This window comes from Cervus elaphus, chromosome 18 (assembly GCF_910594005.1).
Source record: "Cervus elaphus chromosome 18, mCerEla1.1, whole genome shotgun sequence".
NCBI lineage: Eukaryota > Metazoa > Chordata > Mammalia > Artiodactyla > Cervidae > Cervus > Cervus elaphus.
The window spans coordinates 16,476,414-16,501,746 of NC_057832.1; the positions used below are offsets into that span (position 1 = coordinate 16,476,414).

General features: G+C 35.8%; 1 protein-coding gene across 5 annotated transcripts in view; it reads left to right on the plus strand.

The window, feature by feature from the left end:
* LOC122674603 (zona pellucida binding protein) overlaps positions 1 to 25,333 on the plus strand; it is a 112,576-nt gene that overhangs the window by 46,255 nt on the left and 40,988 nt on the right. For all 5 annotated transcript variants that reach the window (XR_006335005.1, XM_043873098.1, XM_043873101.1 and 2 more), the window contains one exon: positions 8,600 to 8,676. Coding sequence is in view for 4 of the 5 variants with exons in the window: in XM_043873098.1 (XP_043729033.1) it covers positions 8,600 to 8,676 (77 nt within the window). In the remaining variant the exon portion in view is untranslated. The remainder of the gene's footprint in view (positions 1 to 8,599; positions 8,677 to 25,333) is intronic.

The following is a 25,333-nucleotide window of genomic DNA, read 5'->3' on the forward strand; positions in this document are numbered from 1 at the left end:
TCTGGGAATTTACCAGTTTCTTCTAAGTTGTTCAATTTTAGGTGTGTAGTTACTCATAGAAGTCTCTTTGGCTCCTTTGTATTTCTATAGTATCAGAGTAATGTCTTCTCTTTAATTTATAATTTCACTTTTTTGGGTCCTCCTTTATTTCTTATTCTAGCTAAACTTCGTCAGTTTTGCTAATCTTTTAAAAAACCAAGTTTTGGTTTTGTTAATCATTTCTATTTTTCTATCTCTATTTCATTTATTTCTGCTCTAATCTATCATCTCCTTTCTTCTAATAAAGTTGGCATTAGTGAGATTTTCTTTTTTTTTAGTTCTTTGAAGTATATTAGGTTTTTTATTTCAGTTCATTTTGCTTTATGTGTACTCAATTTGTTTTTTTCAAAGAATTTTGAAGTTTGCTGTCTACATTTAGGTCTCAGATTCATTTTGAGTTAATTTTTGTATATGCTGTGAAATATAGGTCCAACCTCATACATTTGAATGTGGATGTACAGTTGTCCCAATACCAATTTTGAAGAGACCTTTTTTTCTCATTAAATTGTCATGGTACCCTTGTTGAAAGTTACTTAGCCACAGATATGTGGGTTTATTTCTGGACTCTGCCTGTCCTTGTGCCAGTACCACACTCTTTCAATCATAACATTTTGATAGAGGCTTTGTTGTAGTAATATTTGAAATTGGGAAGTGGCAGTCCTTAGATTTTGTCTTTCCTTTTCAACAGTGTTTTGGCTATTTGAAGTCAGTTGCAGTTCCATGTTTTTTCACACTTGCTTTTCCATTCCTGCCAAACAAGGCCATTGGGTTGAGATAGGGATTTTGGTAGGCATTGTGATAGATATTGAATCTATAGATGTCTTTGACCAGTATTACTTGCATAACAATATTGTCTTTGAGTCCATGAACACAGGATATCTTTGCATTTGTTTAGGACTTTGTTTTAGTCTCTTGGGCTGCTGTAACAAATACCGTAAACCGGGTAGCTTATAAACAATGGAAATTTATTTTTCACATTTCTGGAAGCTGTAATTCTGAGGTTACAGTGCCACCATGTTTGGCAGGAACCCTCTTGAGAGTTACAGATTTTCATTATGTCCTCACATATTAGAAGGTCTAATGATTTCATTGAGGCTCTATTCTTATGACTTAAGCACCTCCTATAAACTCTGTCTCTTAATACCATCATAATGTACATTAGGGTTTTTAACAAGTGAATGGGAGAGGACATAAAATGTTTAGACCACAGCAGACTTCTTTATTTTTATCAGCGATGCTTTATACTGTTCAGTGTATAAGTTCTGCACCTTTTGATAAAGTTATTATTATGTGTGTTTATTGCTTTGGAGCTATTCAAGTGCAATAATTTTCTTTTTTACATTGTTCATCTCTAGTGTATAGAAGTTTATTTATTTTTAGTGAATCTTTTATCTTGGTTTAATTAATTAATCATGTCCCGCCACTCAAGTGACTGGGTCCAGGGTGTTCTTTATTGGAAGATCATCAGTTACTGATTTGATCTCTTTGTTGTGTGCCTGCTCATATTTTGTTTCTTCTTGGGTCAGTTTAGATAATTTATATTTTTATCTGTTTCATCTAGGTTATCTCTTAATAATTTTTGGCATACAAATGTGCATAATATTCTTACAATCCTTTTTATTTATGAAAGGTAGATAATAATGTCTTCTACTTTCATTTCTTGTTTTTTCTTTTTCTAGGTGTTTGTCAATTTTGTTGATCTTTTCAAAGAACCAATTTTCTTTTTTTTTTCTATGTTCTATTTTATTTAAATCTCATCTTCTCAGTTCTTTCTTCAGCTAGTTTTGATTTCATTTATTTTCTCTGCTCATGTCTTATTTTTAGTTTTATTCATTTCTGTTCTAGTTTTTATATTTGTCTTCTGTTTTCTCCTGTTAAAGTTGTCCTTTTTTATTTTCCTAAAAGTAAAAGCTTTAAGTATTGATTTTGTTTTTCTTCTTTTCTAATTTTTTAATTTGGCACTAAGTTTTTCTCTAAACACTGCTTTTACTGAATCCTGAAAATTTTGGTAAGTGGTATTTTCGCTTTCATTTACTTCAAAATATTTTCAAATTTCTCTTGAGATGTCTTTACTTGTGTGTTACATAGTAGTCTGTTATTTAATGTCCATTTGTTTTGGGACATTCCAGGTATCTTTCTGTTATGGATTTCTAGTTTAATTCATTGTAGTCTGAGAGCATACATTGTATAATTTCTACTTTTAAAAAATCTTCAAAGTATCTTTAAAGGCCCGAATGTGGTATGCCATGGTGAATGTTCCATGTGAGCTTAAGAAGAACTTTTATAGCTGGATGAAATATTCTGTAATTATCAGTTGGGTCCAGCTGATTGATTGTGCTCTTCAGGTCAACTGTGTCCTTACTGATTTTTTTTGCTTTTTAGAGTTGTCAGTTACTGATACATATTGATGTTTCTATGCATATTTGTAGGTTGTTCTTTCCCCTATAGTTCTATCAGTTTTTATCTCATGAATATAAACAATGTGTTTTAGGCTTATATACATTAAAGCCTGTTGTGTCTTTTTGGAAAATTGACTCCTTTACTGTTATAGAATGACATTTTCCTGTGATAATTTTTCTATCCCTGATGTCTCTTTTGTCAGAAGTAAATATTGCTTTTTGATTTGTGTTAGCATTATTTTTTTGTGTGTGTGTTAGCATTATATATTTTTCTACACCTCTTTACTTTTAGTCTATCAGTGTCTCTGTGTATAAAGCAGGTCTCTTGTAGACAAGATATAATTAGGTCTTTAAAAAATTCATTCTGACAGTCTGTCTTTTAATTGGTGATTTTAAACCATTGACTTAAAAATTTTTATTGATGGAGTGGGATTAATATTTACCACATTCATTACTTTTCTGTGTTTGTTGCCCATTTGTTTCTTTTTTGTCTTTTTCTGCCTTTTCTGGTTTTGATTAACCATTTATATGATTCCATTTGTTTCTCTTAGCATATCAATTATAATTTATTTTTACTCTAGGTGGTTGCCCTATAGTTTGCTGTAGACTTTTACAACTAATACAAGTCTACTTTCAAATACTGCTGTACCATTTCATGGGTAATACAATCACTTTTAAGGCTTCCCTTGTAAGCTCAGTTGGTAAAGAATCTGCCTGCAGTACAGCAGACCTGGCTTCAATTCCTGGGTCGGGAAGATCCCCTGGAGAAGGAAATGGCAACCCACTTCAGTATTCTTACCTGGAGAATCCCATGGAGAGAGGAGCCTGGCAGACTACTGTCCATGGGGTCGCAGGAGTCAGACATGACCTAGTGACTAAACCACCACCACAGTCACTTTACAATAGAATTGCAAAGTTTGTCCTCTCTTCCCTTATAAAAATGTAGTAATTTGTTTTACTCATCCATAAATTTTAGTCAGTTAGTACATTGTTCACATTATTATTTTGAACAAGCTATTGTCAAATCAATTAAAAATAAGAAAAATATATTTATATTCTTTCATTCCTTTTCTTATATGCTTCCTATATTTTATTTATTTTTTAAAAAATTATTTTAGTTATTATTATCACTGGCTGTGTTGGGTCTTCTTGGCTGTGCACAGGCCTTCTCTCTTTGCAGAATTCAGAATGGGGTGCTTTTCACTGTGGCGGTTTCCATGCTGCAGAGCGCAGGCTGTCGGTGCATGGCTTCTGCAGTTGTGGCCTGCAGCCTCCGTGGTTGTGGTGCTCCAAGGTGTGTGAAAGTTTCTCAGAGCAGAGACTGAGCCCATGCTCCCTGTGTTGGAAGCATGCAGTCTTAACCATGTACCCCCAGGGAAGGTCTGAGTTTTAGGCACATATTATTTTTCTTCTTTATGAAGAACTTCTTTTAATGTTTCTTGCAAGGCTGGGTTTCTGGTGACAATTTTTGTTTTTCTGAGAAAGTCTTTGTTTTTAACTTCAGTTTTAAAGAATAATTTCATGGAATTCAGTATTTTAGTTTGGTGGCCTTTTTCTCCCCCCTTTCAATACTGTGTTTAAAATCATTCACACTATTCTCTTCTTGTTTGCGTGGTTTCCGAAGAGGAGTCTGATTTAATTCTTTTATTTATTTATTTTTTCATTTTCTTATTGTGGTACGATACATATAACATAAAATTAATCTTAACCATTTCAAGTATACAGTTAAGTTGTACTAAATTCATTCATGCCTATTTGTTTTCATTATTTGTCTCCAAAACACTTTCAGCTTGGAAAGCTGATATTCTATTTCTGTTACACAATAAGCTGCTAATATCACTGCATCCCCTAGCATCTACCATTCTACTATCTTATCTATGTGATTTTAACTGAATTCTCATGTAAGTGGAATCGTACAGTAGTTTTCTTTTTGTTCCTGGCTTATTTCACTTAGCAACGGGTCCTCAAATTTCATTCCATGTTGTAACATATGGCAGGATTTCCTTCCTCTTTGAGATCTAATAATATTTTGTTCTGTGTATATACATTTTGCTTCTCCATGGATGCACCGATGGCCACTTGGGTTGTTTTCACAGTGTACTGTTGTGGATAATGCTGCTTATGGGTCATTACGTATCTCTTTGAGACCCCACATTCAGTTCTTTTTTTGGATATATACTGAATGGTGTATTTCCTGGGTCATAATAATAATTTTTTTCTTGAGGAACTGCTGCACTGTTTTCTGCAGTAGCTGCAACATTTTACATTCCCACTAACAGTGTACAAGAGTTCCAGTTCACCACGTCTTCACCAGCTTATTATTTTCTTTTGTTTTCATAGTATTCATCCTAATGGGTATGTGATAATGTCTCATTATAGTTTTGATTTGCATATCCCTAGTAATTGGTTTTGTTAAACATCTTTTTCTGAGCTTATGGGCCATTTGTACATCTTATTTGGGGAAATGTCTATTCACGTTCATTGCCCATTTTTTAAATCTGATTGTTTGGTTTTTTGATTTTGAGTTTTAGGAATTCTCCAAATATTCTTTATCTTTATCCCATAGCAGATATGCAATTTGCAAATATTTTCTAACATTCTGTAGGTTGCCTTTTGACAAACTGTGTTTTGATGCACATGATACTTTTTTCAAATTTTTGTCTGTTTTTTCTTTTATTGCTTGTACCCTTGATAACATATCAAAGAAACCATTGCCAAGTCCAGTTAAGCTTTTGCCATAAGTTTTCTTCTAAGAACTTCATAGTTTTAGCTCTTATATTTAGACCTTTCATCCATTTTGAGTTAATTTGTATATAGGCTATTAGGTAAGGATCCAGAATCATTCTTTTGCATGTGGATATCCAGTTTTCCTAGCACCATTTATTAAAAGACTGTCATTTCCCCACTGAATAGTCTTGACACTTTCTCAGAAATCACTTGACCACTATGTAAGAGCTTATTTCTGTGTTGTCTATCCCATTAGTATATGTTTTTGTCTTTATGCCAATAACACACTGTCTTGGTTACTGCAGCTTTGTAGTAAACTATGAAAATCAGGAATTGTGATTTCTAGCTTTAGTCTTCTTCAGGAGTTTTGGCTATATGAAGTCCCCTGTGATTCCACATGAATTTTAAATTGGATTTTTCTGTTTCTGCAAAAAATGTAGTTGGGATTTTGATATTGATTGCACTGAATCTATAGATTTTGTCTGGTATTGACATTTTAGCAGTATTATATTTTCCAATCTATGAACATCGGATGCATTTGTATTTACTTATATCTTCTTTCACTTTTAACAATGCTTTGCAGTTTTCATGATATAAATCTTTCATCTCCTTGTTTTAGTTAATTCCTAAGTATTTTATTTTATTCTTTTTGATGCTATTATAATAGTGATTCCATTTGTAATAGCACCAAAAAGGTATTCACTGTAGTGTATAGAAATGCAACTGATTTGCATGTTGACTTTGTATTGTGCAACTTTGCTGCATTTATTTATTCTTACAGTTTTATTTTTGGAAACTTTAAATGTCTACCTATGAGATCATATCATCTGTGAATAGAAATAATTTTCCTACTTCTTTTCCAATTTGGATACTTCTTATTTCTTTTTCTTGCTACAATACACTGGCTAGAACTTCCATTACTGTCTTGAGATATAATGGCAAATGTGCACCTTCTTCTCATTGTAGAGGTGAAGTTTTTAGTCTTTTGCTTATCAGTGTGATGTTTGCTATGGATTTTTATATATGGTTTTATTATGCTCCATTATTTTCCTCCTATTCATGTCTTTTTTAGCCTTTTTCTTCATGAAATTATATTGATCTTTGTAAAATGCCTTTCCTGCATCAAATGTGATGTTCCTGTGGGTTTTTCCCCTTCACTCTTCATGTGGTATATAACAATGATTAATTTTTTTACGTTGACCTGTTCTTGAATTCCAGCAATAAATCCAACTTACTAATGGTATATAATCCTGTTAATAAGCACCTGAATTTGATTTGTTAGTCTTTTGTTGAGGAGTTTTGCATCAGTGTTAATTAGGATTATGATCTGTAGTTTTCTGTTCTTACAGTGTCTTTGTCTGGCTTTTGTGTTCAGGTAATGCTGGCCTTTAAAGATGAGTTTAGAAGTGTTATCTCCTCTTCAACTTTTTAGAAATGTTTGAGAGGACTGGTATCAATTCTTCTTCTGACTGTTGTTAGAATCCACCACTACAGTCATCCAGTGTTGGGTTATTGCTGTGTTATTAATAACCTCTATTTCCAAAGTTATCTTCTTTCTGACTCTTACTGTCCATTATTGTGAGATATTGAAGTCTCCAAATATTACTGTAGACATGTGCACTTCTCTTTTGAATTCTGTTAATTTTTACTTCAGAAATGTTCATGGTCTGATATTATATGTAAGTGTTTATAATTGTTACGTATTCTTGCTGTGTTAAATCTTTTATAAATATGTAGTATCTTTATTTGTCTCTTATACCCTTTCTTGATTTTAAGTCTGTTCTATCTCTCATGAGTATAGCAACTCTTTAAGTGAGACATTATCTAATTGGATTATGTTTTTTATTCATTCTTAAATCTTTATCATTTGATTTGAGAATTTAACCCATTTACTTTTAAATTGATTATCGATAATGCAGGATTTACCTATGCCATTTTGATACTTTGTTTTTGCTTTTGTTTTTCATTTCCTTCATTATAGTCTTTTTTGTCTAGTTGATTTTTTTGTAGTTAAATGTGAATCTTTCTCATTTCTTTTTGTGTATATTCTGTAGTGATTTTTCTTTGTTCTGTGGGAATTACATTTAACATTCCTAATTTTATAACACTGTAGTGTGAATTACACAAACCTAGCTTCTATATATACTATATGTGAAAAATGTCCTTTAAGAGCTGTAGTCCCACTCTTTTCAGTTGCTGATGACATAGAATTACTATTTTATAAATTGTGTGCCCCAAAATATAAATTAATAATTATGTTAAATGAATTAGTCTCTCAAATTATATAAAACAAACGTGGAGTTACAAACCAAAGTTACAATAATACTAGCTTTTAGACTGTCTTTTTGTTAGGTATATTGGACTCTTAAATTACATATATAAGATTGCTGTATAAATACAATCCAGTCTGAATCCAGTAATGGTGACTTTGACCCTTGTCCATGAGCTTACCTTTGTTGAGGTCTTTGTCTCTCTTCACACAGCTTCACGTCACTGTCTGGTGCTTTCTCACTTCACCGTAGGACTTTCCTGAGCGGTTCTCGCTGCCAGGTCTAGCAGTCACAAACTCCCTCAGCTCGTCTTACTGAAGGAAGTTTTAATTTCTCTCTCACACTTGGAGGGCAGTTTTGTAGCCTATAGAATTCTTTCCTTGCTCTTTCTTTTCTTGTATTTACCATCCTACAACATAAAATGTTTCTCTAATGATTATTGTTTATTGTTTGTATGTATCATTCTTTATTCTAATTTTATGCATTAGAATGTAATTTCCAAAATTCAGGGAGTTTGTAGATTTTGATCACTTATATATTTGAGGCTCCTAGAATAACTCTTAATAAGTAATAGTCTCTTGATAACTACCTACTGAATAAATAGATACACGAATGCACTCAGGTATGAACATGTCCATCATTTTAGTTACCATGGCTACTACTGTAGTTATTAAGCCTCTTTCATTTTCCAGTATTATAATGATGTATCTCTTTGTAGAGATTAAGAATTGAGTCAGTCAGATGATATACACAGTATTATATGGGTAAAGTTAAGTGGACTATTGAATGAATAAATACATTTATACATACATATATCCACATATATGGTACAAAAGGTAAAATAAATACATACATACATTATATGGTACAAAAGATAAAATAATTTCATTTTCAAAAATTGTATGAAATGAATTTCTAAATACTATCAAATTGGTTGATTAATTCTTAAGTTTACTGCAATGCTGAGGTTTTCTTAACTTACATAAAACACAGTATTACCTTAGATTTTTACTTAAAAAGAGTGATTTAACATTTGGAAAATTGCTTTAGTTTTTACTGGAATAGAAATATTAGACACATGGCCTGTTTTATATTTCAAAAGCCAATTTAAATATTGTGATATAGTACTTTAGAACCATGATAAAATATAATTTATTTTCTCAGTTTCATCTCTAGACACTGAAAAAGGACCCAAGCCATGTGCAGACCATAGTTGTGAATCTTCCAAAAGACTATCTAAGGTATGTTATGTGAGGTGAGAAAAAAGAAAACATGCCCAGTATGTAGGTAAGCATCTTAGCTATTTATAAAACACATCACCACTACCCTCAAAACACATTCTTAGGTAATTCAACAATAACAATAAAACTTCATCAGTTCAGTTCAGTCGCTCAGTCATGTCCAACTCTTTGTGACCCCATGAACTTGCAGCACGCCAGGCCTCCCTGTCCATCACCAACTCCCAGAGTCCACCCAAACCCATGTCCATTGAGTTGGTTATGCCACCCAACCATCTCATCCTCTGTCATCCCCTTCTCCTCCTGCCCACAATCCCTCCCAGCATCAGGGTCTTTTCCAATGAGTCAGCTCTTCACATCAGGTGGCCAAAGTACTGGAGTTTCAGCTTCAACGTCAGTCCTTCCAATGAACACCCAGGACTGATCTCCTTTAGGATGGACTGGGTTAATGTCCTTGTAGTCCAAGGGACTCTCAAGAGTCTTCTCCAACATCACAGTTCAAAAGCATCAATTTTTTGACGCTCAGCTTTCTTTATAGTCCAACTCTCACATCCATACATGACCCCTGAAAAACCATAGACTTGACTTGACAGAGCTTTGTTGGCAGTAATGTCTCTGCTTTTTAATATGCTATCTAGGTTGTTCATAACTTTCCTTCCAAGGAGTAAGCGTCTTTTAATTTCATGGCTGCAGTCACCATCTGCAGTGATTTTGGAGCGCCCAAAAATAAAGTCTGACACTGTGTCCACTGTCTCCCCATCTATTTGCCATGAAGTGATGGGACTGGATGCCATGATCTTAGTTTTCTGAATGTTGAGCTTTAAGCCAACTTTTTCAGTCTCCTCTTTTTCACTTTCATCAAGAGGCTCTTTAGTTCTTCACTTTCTGCCATCAGGGTGGTGTTATCTGCATATCTGAGGTTATTGATATTTCTCTCGGCCATCTTGGTTCTAGCCTGTGCTTCCTCCACCCCAGCATTTCTCATGATGTACTCTGCATATAGGTTAAATAAGTAGGGTGACAATATACAGCCTTGATGTACTCCTTTTCCTATTTGGAACCAGTGTGTTGTTCCATGTCCAGTTCTAACTGTTGCTTCCTGACCTGCATACAGATTTCTCAAGAGGCAGGTCTGGTGGTGGTCTGGTATTCCCATATCTTCCAGAATTTTCCACAGTTTATTATGATCCACATAGTCAAAGGTTTTGGCATAGTCAGTAAAGCAGAAATAGATGTTTTTCTGGAACTCTTGCTTTTTTGATGATCCAGCGGATGTTGGCAATTTGTTCTCTGGTTCTTTTCTAAAACCAGCTTGAACATCAGGAAGTTCACAGTTCACATATCGCTGAAGCCTGGCTTAGAGAATTTTAGGCATTCCTTTACTAGCGTATGAGATGAGTGCAATTGTGCAGTAGTTTGAGCATTCTTTGGCATTGCCTTTCTTTGGGATTGGAATGAAAACTGACCTTTTCCAGTCCTGTGGCCACTGCTGCGTTTTCCAAATTTGCTGGCATATTGAGTGAAGCACTTTCACAGCATCATCTTTCAGGATTTGAAAGAGCTCAGCTGGAATTCCATCACATCCACTAGCTTTGTTCTTAGTGATGCTTCCTAAGGCCCACTTGACTTCACATTGCAGGATGTCTGGCTCTAGGTGAGTGATTACACCATTGTGATTATCTGGGTTGTGAAGATCTTTTTTGTACAGTTCTTCTGTGTATTCTTGCCACCTTTTCTTAATATATTCTGCTTCTGTTAGGTCCCTACCATTTCTGTCCTTTATTGTCCCCATCTTTGCCTGAAGTGTTCCCTTGATATCTCTAATTATCTTGAAGAGATCTCTGGTCATTACCATTCTATTGTTTTCCTCTATTTCTTTGCATTGATCGCTGAGGAAGGCTTTCTTAGCTCTCCTTGCTATTCTTTGGAACTCTGCATTCAAATGTGTATATCTTTCCTTTTCGCCTTTGCTTTTCGCTTCCCCTCTTTTCACAGCTATTTGTAAGGCCTCCTCAGACAGCCATTTTGCTTTTTTGCATTTCTTTTTCTTGGGGGATGATCTTGATTCCTGTCTCCTGTACAGTGTCACGAACCTCCATCCATAGTTCATCAGGTACTCTGTCTATCAAATCTAGTCCCTTAAATCTATTTCTTACTTCCACTGTATAGTCATAAGGGATTTGATTTAGGTCATACCTAAATGGTGTAGTGGTTTTCTCCACTTTCTTCAATTTCAGTCTGAATTTGGCAATAAGGATTTCAGTATCTGAGCCACAGTCAGCTCCCAGTCTTGTTTTTGCTGACTGTATAGAGCTTCTCCATCTTTGGCTGCAAAGAATGTAATCAGTCTGATTTTGGTGTCAACCATCTGGTGATGTCTATGTATAGAGTTTTCTCTTGTGTTGTTGGAAGAGGGCATTTGCTATGACCAGTGAGTTCTCTTGGCAGAACTCTATTAGCCTTTGCCCTGCTTCATTCTGTACTCCAAGACCAAATTTACCTGTTACTACAGGTGTTTCTTGACTTCCTAGTTTTGCATTCCAGTCTCCTATAATGAAAAGGACATCTTTTTTGGGTGTTAGTTCTAGAAGGTCTTGTAGGTCTTCATAGAACCATTCAACTTAGCTTCTTCAGCATTTTGTTCGGGGCACAGGCTTGGATTACCGTGATATTGAATGGTTTGCCTTGTAAATGAAGAGAGATCATTCTCTCATTTTTGAGATTGCATCCAAGTACTGCATTTCCAACTCTTTTGTTGACCATGATGGCTACTCCATTTCTTCTAAGGGATTCCTATCCACATTAGTAGATATAATGGTCATCTGAGTTAAATTCATGCATTCCAGTCCATCTTAGTTCGCTGATTCCTAGAATGTCGATGTTCACTGTTGTCATCTCCTGTTTGACCACTTCCAGTTTGCCTTGATTCATGGACCTAACATTCCAGGTTCCTATGCAGTATAGCTCTTTACAGCATCGGTCCTTGCTTCTATCACCAGTCACATCCACAACTGGTGTTGTTTTTGCTTTGGCTCCATCCATTTATTCTTTCTGGAATTATTTCTCCACTGATCTTCAGTAACCTATTGGGCACCTACCAACCTGGGGAGTTTGTCTTTCAGTATCCTATCTTTTTGCCTTTTCATACTGTTCATGGGGTTCTCAAGGCAAGAATACTGAAGTGGTTTGCCATTCCCTTCTCCAGTGGACCACATTCTGTCAGACCTCTCCACCATGACCCGTCGTCTTGGGTGGCCCCACACGGCATGGCTTAGTTTCATTGAGTTAGACAAGACTGTGGTCCTGTGATCAGATTGGCTAGTTTTCTGTGACCATGGTTTTAGTGTGTCTGCCCTCTGATGCCCTCTCTCAGCGCCTACCATCTTACTTGGGTTTCTTTTATCTTGGATGTGGGGTATCTCTTCACGGCTGCTCCAGCAAAGCGCAGCTGCTGCCCCTGACCTCGGGTGTGGGGAGCTCCTCCCGGCCGCCGCCCCTGACCTAGGGCTTGGGGTAGCTTCTCTCGGCTGTGCTTCATCAAATAACATCAAATAATAAATAAGAATTTAGTAGAATTAATATTTTTATGAAATGCTTTTAAATTTAGCATTTTTAACTGATTATATTAGGAAACTGGATTTTCCCATTTATAAGGTCTTATTTGCTATTGCAAATTAATTTATAACTGATAATCAGATAGAATTATCTCCGTGTTACTGTTATTCATACTAAATAATAAATTTGATCTATAGTGTTTATTAACTGTTTTCATATTGCTCTGTACCCAGCCATCTTGTATCTATGCTTAGGATGAAAATTACGCTGTAATTCCCAGCAGCAGTTTAGTTTAGTTTCTCTTTTACATTATACTAAACATTATTTATGCTCAGTAAATACACGGCAGATTTTCCTACTTCAAATTACTCTTCAGTGATCCTGAAAGTGAAAGTGTTAGTCACTCAGTCATGTTCGACTCTTTGCAACCCCATGGACTGTAGCCTGCCAGGCTCCACTGTCTGTGGAATTCTCCAGGCAAGAATACTGGAGTGGGTACCCATTCCCTTCTCTAGGAGATCTTCACAAGCCCGGGATTGAACCCAGGTCTCAGTATATTGCAGGCGGATTCTTTACCACTAGTGCCACCTGGGAATCATGATGACCCTGAACACTTTATTTAAAATAATATTTTAAAATATTTAGGATATAAAATAATTTACAGTGTGATGGTTGTGACAATTCCCTATAAAAATCATAGGTAATGCATACTTCATAGGTCAGTATTTATTATGTGTGAAATTGACAGGAGAATTGATTTCTTAAATTAGTACTCACTAAGCCTCCTGAAGGGCTTTCTGGTGGCTCAGATGGTAAAGAGTCGACCTGCAGTGCAGGAGACCTAGGTTCAGCCCCTGGGTCAGAAAAATCCCCTGGAGAAGGAAGTTGCCACCCACTCCAGTATTCTTGCCTGGAAAATTCCATGGGCAGAGGAGCCTGGCAGGCTACAGTCCAGGGGGTTCAAAGAGTCAGACACCACTGAGTAGCTAACTAACTTAGCCTCCTAAAAGACAGTTTAAATCATCTGTTTACATGTAACCTAGTATTTCCATTGTAAAAACATCCTTGCAGGTTACTTTTATACCTGGGATATATTTTTTCCTTTACCTTTGAAATAGTTAAATTTTGCAGCACTGAGAACAGAAAGCAATCTTATTTCTCTATTTCTTAATCTGTGAATGCTATTTAGTATCTCACAAATTTTGTTATTAGTAATATTTTGTTAAAGTTAACAATTTTCAAAACACTTTTTGAAAATTTGCCTTGAGATAACTTCTTTGACCCATGTGCTAGAGGCATGTTGTTTAATTTCCTCATTAACTTCTAGTTTAATTCCATTGTGGTCTGAAAGCAGACATTGTATGATTTCTGTTCTTATAAATTCAAGGTGTGTGCTGTAATGGAGAATGTGATCTGTCATGGTGAAAGTTTGCTTTGAGCTTGAGGCGAATGTATATTCTCCTGATGTATGAATCAGTCTGTAGAAGTCATTTATAACAATGGAGTTCATGGTGTTGTTGAGTTCAGCTATGTCCTTAGAATTTCTTGTGTTCTGTGACTATGCAAGATTCCATTGTATGTATATGGCACATATTTTATATATCCGTTCAGTCATAGACTTTTAACTTGCTCCTATGTCTTGGCTACTGTGGATAGTGAATATGACAATGTTCCTGATTTCAGTTTCTTTGGATATATACCCAGAAATTGAATTGCTAGATCATATGGTAATTTTGTCTTTAACTTTTTAGGAAATCTCTGTTCTGTTTTCTGTAGTGGCTGCATCAGTTTATATTATGCCAATGAAGTGTAAGGATTCCCTTTTTTACACATCCTTACCTACACCTTGTCTTTTGTTTTTCTGATAATTGTCCTGACAAGTGTGAGGTGAACAGTGCATTATAGTTTTGATTCCACCTCCCTGATACTTAGTTCTGTTAAGAATCTTCTCACATACCTGTTGCCTGTTTGTAGTCTTCTTTTGTAGAAATGTCTATTCAGTTATTTTGCCTATTTTAAAATGCAGATAATTTTATTTATTTATTTTTTTTGCTGCTTTTATGTCTTTCTTATATATTTTGGAAACTAACCATTTATCTGATGCAAAGTTTACAGCTACATTCCTATTCCATAGGTTGCCTTCTTGTTCCTTTTTAGCTCCTTTTTAGTTTCATGTAATCCCATTTGTCTGTTTTTCGCCTGTGTTTTGGTATCATATCCAGGTTGTCATTGCTAAGCCCAATATCAAACTTTTTTTCTCAATATTTTCTTAGATATTTTAGTTTCATGCCTTACATTTAAATCTTTAATATATTTTGAATTTATTTTTGTCAAAGGTGTAACATAAAGATCAACTTTTGTTCTTCATCTGGAAAATCATTTGCCCAACACCATTTATTGAAGAGACTATTCTTTCAACATTGTGCATTCTTGACTCTCACGCTCTCTGTAAGACCAGTTGATTTCTGAATACTGTATTCTGTTTCATTGATCAGTATGTCTATCTTTATGCCAGTATCATATTGTTTTGGTCAGTGTAGCTTTGTAAAGTAATTTGAAATGTGATGCTTTCAGCTTTATTTATCTTTCTCAAAGTTGCTTTGACTCTTTGGTGTATTTTGTAGTTCTAGATGAATTTTTTGTTGTTGTTTTTTCTTTTGGAGGGGAAATGCCATTGGGATTTGGAAACTTTGCATTGAACATCTAGATCACGTTAGATATCCTGGACATTTTAACAATATTCTTCCATCTGAATGTAGGGTATCTTTCCATTTATTTATTTAAAAAATTATCTCAACAGTGTTTTATAGTTTTTGATGTACAAGTCTCTCATTTTTGTACTTCATATTGCTTATAAATATTTTTCTTGGTATTCATGTAAATGTTATTATTTTCTTGATTTCCTTTTTAGATAGTTTCTTGCTTCTGTATAGAAATGCAGCTTTTCTTCTGTTGATTTTATATCATGCAGCTTTTACTGAATTTGCTAATTCTAAGATTTTTTTGTGGAGTCCTTAGAGTTTCTTGCATATATGAACATGTCATCTGCAAACAGAGATGATTTTACTTCTTCCTGTCAGATTTAGATGCCTCTTATTTGTTTTTCTTTTCTAATAGTTCTGCTTAGGAATGTCAGTACTCTGAAATTAAAGTGGCAAACTGGGTATCCTTTCTTTGTCTTGCTCTTAGAGAAAAAACTTTAAGTTTTTCACTTTTGAATATGATGCTAGCTGTGGAATTTTTGTTATATGAACTTAATTGCAGTGTTGTGTTTGAGTTAGTTCCTAATATTCCTACTTTACTGAGAAATTTCATTATGAATGGATGTGAAATCATGCTTTTCTACATCTATTGTGATAATATATGATTTCTGTTTTTCATTCTGTTAATGACTGATTTGTGTATGTTGAAACATCCTTGCATCTGAGCGATGCATCTCACTTGGTCATGGTGTATGATCCTTTTAATATGTTGTTGAATTTGATTTTCTAGTGTTTAGTTGAGGATTCTTATCTGTGTGTTAATCAGGAATATTATATATATATTTTTAATTTTGTTGTCTTTGTTTGCTTTTGGTGTCAGAGTGGTACTGGTCTCACAAAATGATTTTGGAAGTGTTCACTCTTCCATTTTTTGAATGAAGTTTAAGCAGTTTTGGTATTAATTCTTTAAATATTTGGTAGAATTCATGTATTAGACATCTGGTCCTGGAGTTTTTTAGCTAGTAGGTTTTTGATAACTGATTCAGTCTTCTTGTAATTGATCTGTTTATCTTGTTTTGGTTTTTTAATTTTTAATTCAGTCTCTGTGTTTTGTATGTTTATAGGAACTTGCCATATACTCTAACTTACTCAATGTATTGGTGTATAGTTTTTCACATTAGTCCTTTACCACCTTTTCTCTTTCTGTGGCATCAGTTGTAATGTGTCCCCTTTCATTTCTGATTTGATTTATTCAAGTGTTTTCTCTTTTTTTCATTGTTAGTCTTGATAATAGTTTGTCTTTTTAGATTATCTTTTAAAAAACAGCTCTTGGTTTCATCATTGTTCTATTGTTTTTCTCTTTTCTAGTTTTTTTCTGCCCTAGTATTTTTTTTCTTTTCTTTATTTATTTCTTCTGAGTTTCGTTTGTTTTTCTTTTTCTGGTTTCTTCAGATATAAAGTTAGGTTGTTTGTTTGATATTTTTGTTTTTTTCTAATGTAGGCTTTTATTGTCGTTAATGTACCTTGTAATTGCTTTTGCTGCATCTTATAAATTTTAGTATTTTGTGTTTTGTTTACATTTGTCTCATAATATTTTATTTGCCTTCTTTGACCCAGTGGTTCCAGGATGTGTTAAATTCTACATATTTGTAAATTGTTTCATTTTCCTTCTGTTATTGATTTGTAGGTTCATTTCATTGTGGTTGGAAGACATACTTCGTTTGAATTTAGTATTTTTATATTCATAATGACATGTTTTGTGATCCATCCTGTAGAATGTCTGTATGCACTTGGGAAGAATACATATTCTTCTGCTAACATTGGAACATTCTCTGGAGCATTCTATGTATCTTAAGTTCATTTGGAACATTCTGTGGAACATTCTGTGTATCTGTTAAGTTCATTTGATCCGTGTGTTGTTCATGCCTGATGGTTCCTTAGTGATTTGCTCTCTGAATATTCTGTTGATTATTCAAATTGGAGTATTGAAGTCTCCTATTACTATAGTATTGATGTCTGTTCTTGCTCAGATCTGTCAGTGATTGCTTTATACATTTATTTAAATGCATTGGGTGTTTATATACACCCAAATTGGGTGTGTATAAATACCCAGTGCATTTAAAGCAGGATATCTTTTTCCATGTTTCACTTTCAGCCTCTCAGTGAAGTGTAGTTAAATCTAAAGTTAATCTCTTGTAGACAGCATGTAGTTGGATCATCTTGTTTTATCCATTAAGCTATGGTATTTTTTTTTTACTAGAGAGTTTAATCAGTTTACATTTATGGTTATTATTGATAGGTAAGGGCCTACTATTGTCATTTTGTTAATTATTTTCTGTATGTTTTATAGTTCTTTTGTTCCTTTCTTTTAGTATTGCTCTCTTTCTTTGTTATTTGATGCTTTTTTTTTTTTTTTGCATTGATACACTTTGATTCCTTTCTTTTTTAAAAAGATATTTTCTTTGTGGTTACCGTTAAGCTTATATATAAATATTTAAGTTATAATAGTCTCTTTTAAGCTGATAACTTCAATTGCATACAAAAGTCTACACTTATACTCATCCCTGACCTGGTATGTTATTGATGTCACAATTTGCATCTTTTATATTGTGCATATAATTATCGATTTTTATACTTACATTTTTTATACTTTTTTCTCTTTATTTTTATACTTTTTTCTCTAACTTTTGTACTGGTTTAAAAAGTGATTTATGTGTCATCCTTATAGTATTACATTATTCTGTATTTGCTGTGAGATTTATACTTTTTTATGTTGCTCTTAAATGCTCTTTCCATTTGCTTGTTGGACTCTATTTAGCACTTCTTATAAGGCAGTGCACTCACCAGGGCAGAACACTGAGATGCTCAGACCTCTAGTGGTATTAAACTCGTTCATTTTTTGTTAGTCAAGGACATTCTTCATGTCTCCATTTTAAAAAGGTAGTTTAAAGATATATATATTATACACTTTTGTAGATATGCAGTTTGCAGATATACACTTGATATATATAGCTTGGACTTCTAGTCCTGTTAAACGCTTTCAGGTTTTGTTTGTCTAGGAAATTCTTCATGTCTCCTTCATTTAAAATGATAGTTTTACAGATATATACAGTTTTACAGATAGATACATATATATACAGCTTCTCCATCTTTGACTGCAGTATAATCAGTCTGATTTTGGTACTGACCACTTGGTGATGTCCACATGTAGAGTCATCTCTTGTGCGGGTGGAAAAGGTTGTTGCCTATGACCAGTGTGTTCTCTTGACAAAACTCTGTTAGCCTTGCCCTGCTTCATTTTGTATTCTAAGGCCAAACTTATCTGTTACTTTTAAGTATGTCTTGACTTCTTATTTTGCATTCCAATCCCTTATGATGAAAAAGGGCATCTTTTTTGGCGTTAGTTCTAGAAGGTCTTGTAGGTCTTCATAGAACTATTCAACTTCAGCTTCTTCAGCATCGGTGGTTGGGGCATAGATTTGGATTACTGTTATGTTGAATGGTTTGCCTTGGAAATGAATGAAGATCATTCTGTCATATTTGAGATTGCACCCAAGTTACTGCATTTTGAATTCTTTCGTTGACAATGAGGGCTACTCCATTTCTTCTAAAACATTCTTGCCTGTAGAAGTAGATACAATGGTAATCTGAATTAAATTCACCCATTCCTGTCCATTTTAGTTCACTGATTCCTTTAGATGTCAGTGTTCACCTTTGCCATCTCCTGTTTGACCATGTCCAATTTACCTTGATTCATGAACCTAACATTTCAGGTTCCTGTGCAATATTATACAGCATTGGACTTTGCGTTCACCACTAGGCACATCCACAACTGAGCATCATTTCTGCTTTTGTCCAGCCACTTCATTATTTCTGGAGCTATTAGTAATTGCCCCCAACTCTTCTCAGGTAGCACATTAGGGGGCTACTCCCAACCTGGGGTATTCACCTGTCATATCTTTTTGACTTTTCATACTATTCATGGGGTTCTCACAGCAAGAATCCTGGAGTGGTTTGCCATTTTCTCCTCCAGAGGAACACATTTTGTCAGAACTCTTCACTATGAACTGGCTTCTTGGGCAGCTCTGCATGGTTTGGCTCATGGCTTCATTGAGTTATGCAGGCTCCTTCGCCATGACAGATCATGAGCTCCTTATTGAAAAATTCGGGCTTAAATTAAAGAAAGTAGGGAAACCCACTAGGCCATTCAGGTATGACCTAAATCATATCCGTTAACGATTATACAGTGGATGTGATGAATAGATTCAAGGGATTAGATCTGGTAGACAGAGTGCCTGAAGAACTATGGACAGAAGTTTGTAATATCGTACAGGAGGCAATGATCAAAACCATCCCAAAGAAAATGAAATGCAAGAAGGTAAAGTGGAGGCATTACAAATAGCTGAGGAAAGAAGAGAAGTGAAAGGCAAGGTTAAGGGAAAGATGCACCCAGCTGAATGCACAGTCCCAGAGAAGAGCAAAGAGAAATAAGAAGACCTTCTTACATGAACAGTGCAGAGAAATAGAATGGGAAAGACTTAACAATCTCTTCAAGAAAGTTGGAGATATCAAGGGAACATTTAATCCAAGGATGGACACAATAAGGGACAGGGACAGGAATGGTAAGTACCTAACAGAAGCAGAAGAGATTAAGCAGAGGTGGCAGTTGTTGGTGGAAATGTAATTGATACAACCACTATGGAAAACAGCATGGAGATTCCTTAAAAAGCTAGGAATAAAAACTACCATATGACCCAAGAATCCCAGTACTGGGCATATACCCTGAAAAAACCAAAATTGAAAAAGACACATGTACCCCAGTGTTCATTGCAGCACTATTTACAATAGCTAGAACATGGACACATTCTCAATGTCCATCAGCAGGTGAGTGGATAAAGAAGCTGTGGTATGTATATATAAGCAACTATTCCTCAGTCTTAAAAAGGAATGCATTTGAGTCAGTGCTGATGAGGTGGATGGACCTAGAGCCTATTATACAGAGTGCAGTAAGTCAGAAAGAAAAGCAAGTATCATGTATTACTGCATATATGTGGAATCTAGAAAGATGGTACTGATGAACCTACTTTCAGGGCAGCAGTGGAGATGCAGATACAGAGAACAAACTTGTGGACACGGGGTCGGGGTGAGGGAAGGCGAGAATGGGACAGATGGAGAGAGCAGCATGGAGACATGCACACCACCGTGTGTAAAATAGACAGCCAGTGGGAGTTTGCCTTATGATTCAGGGAGCTGACACTGGGGCTTGGTGACAACCTAGAGAGGCGGGATGGGGTGGGATGTAGGAAGCAGGTTCAACAGGGAGTGGGCATACGTATGCCTGTGACTGACTCATATTGATCTCTGGCGGAAACCAATGCAATATTGTAAAGCAATTATCCTCCAGTTAAAAATAAATTCTTTACAAAGGGAAAAAACATCCAGTTGAAATTGAGATGTTTTTATGTATAAAATATACATAGAATTTCAGAGATTTGCTGTAAAAATAAAGATGCAAATTATATCAATAATTTTCATTGATTTCATGCTATAATGTATGTTGATATACTGGATTAAATAAAATGTGTTCCTAAAATAAACTAATTTCACTTGTTTTTAAAAAAAAGAGGTAGCAAGAATACATAGAACTATACAAAAATGGTCTTAACGACCTGGATAACCATGATGATATGGTCACTCACCAAAAGCCAGGCATCCTGGAGTATGAAATCAAATAGGCCTTAGGAAGCATTACTACAACAAAGCTAGTGGAGGTGATGGAATTCTGGCTGAACTATTTCAAATCCTAAAAGAGGATGCTGTGAAAGTGCTGCGCTCAATATACAAGCAAATTTGTAAAACTCAACAGAGGCCACAGGACTGGAAAAGGTCAGTTTTCATTCCAATCTCAAAGAAGGACAATGCCAAAGAATCCTCATACTACCAACAGTTGCACTCATTTCACATGCTAGTAAGGTTATGCTCAAAATCCTTCAAGCCAGGCTTCAGCAGTACATGAAACAGAAACTTCAAGATGTACAAGCTAGGTTTGGGAAAGAGGAATAAGAGATCAAATTGCCAACATTTGTTGGATCATAGAGGAAGCAAGGGAATTCCTGAATCTACTTCTGCTTCATTGACTACATTAAAGCCTTTGTGTGGATCACAGCAAACTGTGGAAAATGCTTAAAGAGATGGGTATACAAGACCACCTTACCTGTCTCCTGAGAAACCTATATGAGGGTCAAAAAGCAACAGTTAGAACTGCACATGGAACAGCAGACTGGTTCAAAATTAGGGAAGGAGTACGTCAAGGCTATATATTGTCACCCTGCTTATTTAACTTCTATGCAGAGTACATCATGCAAAATGCTGGGCTGAATGAATCACAAGCTGGAATAAAGAGTGCTTGGAGAAATTTCAACAGCCTCAGATATGCAGATGGTACCACTCTAATGGTAGAAAGTAAAGAGGAACTGAAGAGCCTTTTGATGAAAGTGAAAGAGGAGAGTGAAAAAGCTGACTTGAAACTTAGCATTCAAAAAACTAAAATCATGGCATCCAGTCCCATTACTTCATGGCAAATAGGTGGGGAAAAAATGGAAATGGTGACAGATTTTATTTTCTTGGGCTCCAAAATCACTGCTGATGGTGACTGCAGCCATGATATTAAAAGACCCTTGCTCCTTGGAAGAAAAGCTATGACAAACCTAGACAGCATATTAAAAAGCAGAGACACCTAAAAAAAAAAAAAAAAGAAAAGAAAAAGCAGAGACATCACTTTGCTAACGAAGTTCCATATAGTCAAAGCTATTTTTTTTTCCAGTAGTCATGTATGGACATTAGAGTTAGACCGTAAAGAAGGCTGAGGGCCAAAGAATTGGTACTTTCAAATTGTGATACCAGAGAAGACTCCTGAGAGTCCCTTGGACTGAAAGTATGTCAAGCTAGTCAATCCTAAAGGAAATCAACCCTGAATATTTGTTGAAAAGACTGATGCTGAAGCTACATTACTTTGGCCTCCTGCTACAAGAGCTGCCTCATTGGAAAAGACCCTGATGCTGGGAAAGACAGAGGGCAGAAGGATAAAGGGACAGCAGCAGATGAGATGTGTAGATAGCATCATGGACTCAATGAGCGTGATGTTGGGCAAACTTGGGCAGTTGGTGAAGTACATAGAGTTGCGAAGAAAGGGCCACGACTTAGCGACTGAACAGCAACAAAACAGTCAATATTTTTGGTTCATAGCTTTGTTTGTTTCTGCAGTTTGAATGTATCACCATATACTCTCCCAGCCTAAAAAGTCTGTGCCAAGAAATCCTCTGATAGTATCATTTGAGGAGGAGGATGTCCCCTTTATTTGATGAATTTCTTTTCTCTAGCTTCTTTCATGTTAATATGTTAATAACAGTGTTACTTGGTGTAGTTTTCTTTAGGACAACATATTTGCTTTTATTGGAGGTTTATAAATCTGAATGTCCATTCCCTCTGCAGATTTCTTTGGCATTATTTTTTGAAATAAGCTTACTAGTACTTCCTCTTCTTGAGGGAACTCCCTAGTGCTTGTACTGATTTAGTGATGATGTCAAGTAAGTTTCATTGGATTTCTTTACTCTTTTCTTCTTTTTGTTTCTGTGACTGGGTAATTTCAAATGATCTGCCTTTAATTCACTGATTCTTTTTTTCTGTTTGAGTCTGCCTTTGAAACTCTCTCTGTTGAATTTTTAAGTTGTCACTATTTTTCTTGCTAGAATTTCTGTTTACTTCTTTTTTATGGTTTGTGTTTCTTTGTTCCACTTCTTGGATTTCATATGTATCAGTATGTGTATACATTGTTTTTTTGATGTTTGTCTCTCAGTGTAGTTTACTAAGTTTCTTTAAGATTATTTTGGATTCTTTTTAGGCAATTCATAGATTTTTATATCTTTGTAGCTGGTTATTTGACCTTTTTTTAGTTCTTCTATGGTGTCATGTTTTCTTGATTCTTGTGATCCTGCTAACCTTGCATTGGTGCCTGGGCATTTAAAGGAAAGTTTCCTCTTCCAGTCTTTGTATCCTGGCTTCCAGGGATAATGGCCTTTACCAGACTAGAGCTTCTAGACATCTCTCAAGCCTTTTCCTCGCAGCTCTTGCTTTTTCCTTGGGGGTGTGAAGGGTGTTTTAAAATTGTTTCTTCTCTCAATCTCACTTAGTCATGTTAGGTTCTGAGAGTCATATCAGGTGCTAAGTGCGAACCAGTCCTTTTCTGGACAGCAGTGCCTGAAATGTCAAGATTTTTGTGAATTTTCTGTTTCTCTCCTTCCTTCCTGAAGGGGATGTCTTGGACTTTGCTCCTTCTCTGTTGCATGCTGAGTCATGCCAAGTACTCGAGAGTCACCTTTTTCTTTTCTCCAGGGTGGCATGTAGATTCTGAGCCAAGGAGTACAAGCTCCATCTCTCTTCTTCTCTCCTGAAGGGACAGTCTCAGGGTTTTGTGCCTTTACCAAATTTTGTAGTGCTAAACTAGTTGCTGGATTCCGTACTGGCTGCTTACATCTGTGTGCTGTCTGTGGGGGCGTACAGGCCAGGTGCCGTGGGTTTCCACCCCTTTTCTTATCCAGAAGCAGTCCTTGTGGGGAATGACACAAAGCCTGGGACCATCAGACTTTCACTTTTCATTTTCTTTCCCCTGAGGGAGAAGTTAGGAGTTAGAAGGATCTCTCCAGGAGCTGAGTTTTGGTGACCTGGGGAGGTGGTAACGTGGTCAAAGTAAAACTGTTTCTCCTACAATTTTCAGTAGGCCTGATCTTGGGCTTTGTTGTCCATGGGGATGCTGGAGCCTTTCTGCTGTAATCACTACTTCTTAGAAAAGTATTTTCATCCCTGAATGATTGTCAAATCAGAGTTTTTGTGCAGTGGAAATGAGCCTTGTGTTCTGCTATGCTGCTGAACTGTTAACAATCCCTGCCTCTCAGTTAGAATATTTAGACCAGTTACATTTAAATTATCAGCCATTTGGATTTAAATCCACCATTTCCCCATTTTTTTCCTTTTTGTCACATCTGTTGTAACCTTTTCTTTTTATTCTTTTTTCTTTTGATGATTTGCTTTTTTAAATAGTACTACTATTTTATAGTCTTGTTCATTGCTTTGTATTGTTTTTGTTCAGTTGCTAAGTCATGTCCAACTCTTTGTGACCCCATGGACTGCAGCACCAGGCTTCCCTGTCCTTCACTCTCTCCCAAAGTTTGCTCAACTTCATGTCCATTGACTCCATGATGCTCTCTGACCATGTCATCCTCTGCCTCCCTCTTCTCCTTTTGCCTTCAGTCTTTCCTAGCATCAGGATCTTTTCTGATGAGTTGACTCTATGTATCAGGTGGCCAAAGTATTGTAGCTTCAGCTTCAGCATCAGTCCTTCCAATTAATATTCAGGGTTGATTTCCTTAAGGATTGACTGGTTTGATCTCCTTGCCATCCAAGGGACTCTCAAGAGTTTTCTCCAACACCACAGTTCAGAAGCGTCATTCTTCAGTGCCCAGTCTTCTTTATGGTCCAACTCTCACATCCTTACATGACTACTGGAAAAACCATAGCTTTGACTCTATCAAACCATAGCTTTTGACATCACTCAAAGTGATGTCTCTGCTTTTGAATATGCTGCCTAGATTTGTCATAGCTTTCCTTCTAAGGAGCAAGGGTCTTTAATTTCATGGCTGCAGTCACTGTCCACAGAGATTTTGGAGCCCAAGAAAATCAAATCTGTCATTGCTTCCACTCTTTTCCCTTTTACTTGCTATGAAGTGATGGGATGAGTTGCCATGGTCTTAGTTTTTTGATTGTTGAGTTTTAAGCTGGCTTTTTCACTCTTTTTTTCACCCTCATCAAGAGCCTCTTTAGTTCCTCTTCACTTTCTGCCATTAGGGTGGTGTCATCTGCATATCTGAGGTTTTTGATATTTCTCTGGCAGTCTTGTTTCAAGCTTGTGATTATCTAGCCTGGCATTTCACATGATGTACTCTGCATAAAAATTCAATATGCAGGGTGACAGTAGACAGCTTTGTCTTACTCCTTTCCCAATTTTGAACCAGTCCATTGTTCCATGTGCAGTTCTAACTTGTTTCTTGACCTTTATTCAGGTTTCTCAGGAGACAGTTAAGGTGGTCTGGTATGTCTGTCTCTTTAAGATTTTCCACAGTTTCTTGTGATCTAAACAGTTTAAAGATTTAGTGTAGTTAATGAAGCAGAAGTAGATGTTTTTCTGGAATTCTCTTGCTTTTTCTATGATCTAGCGGATTTTGACAATGTGATCTCTTGTTCCTCTGCCTTTTTTAAGCTCAATTTGTACGTCTAGGCTTCCCTATGGCTCATATGGTAAAGAATCTGCCTGCAGTGCAGGAGACCTGGGCTCAATCCCTAGGTTGGGA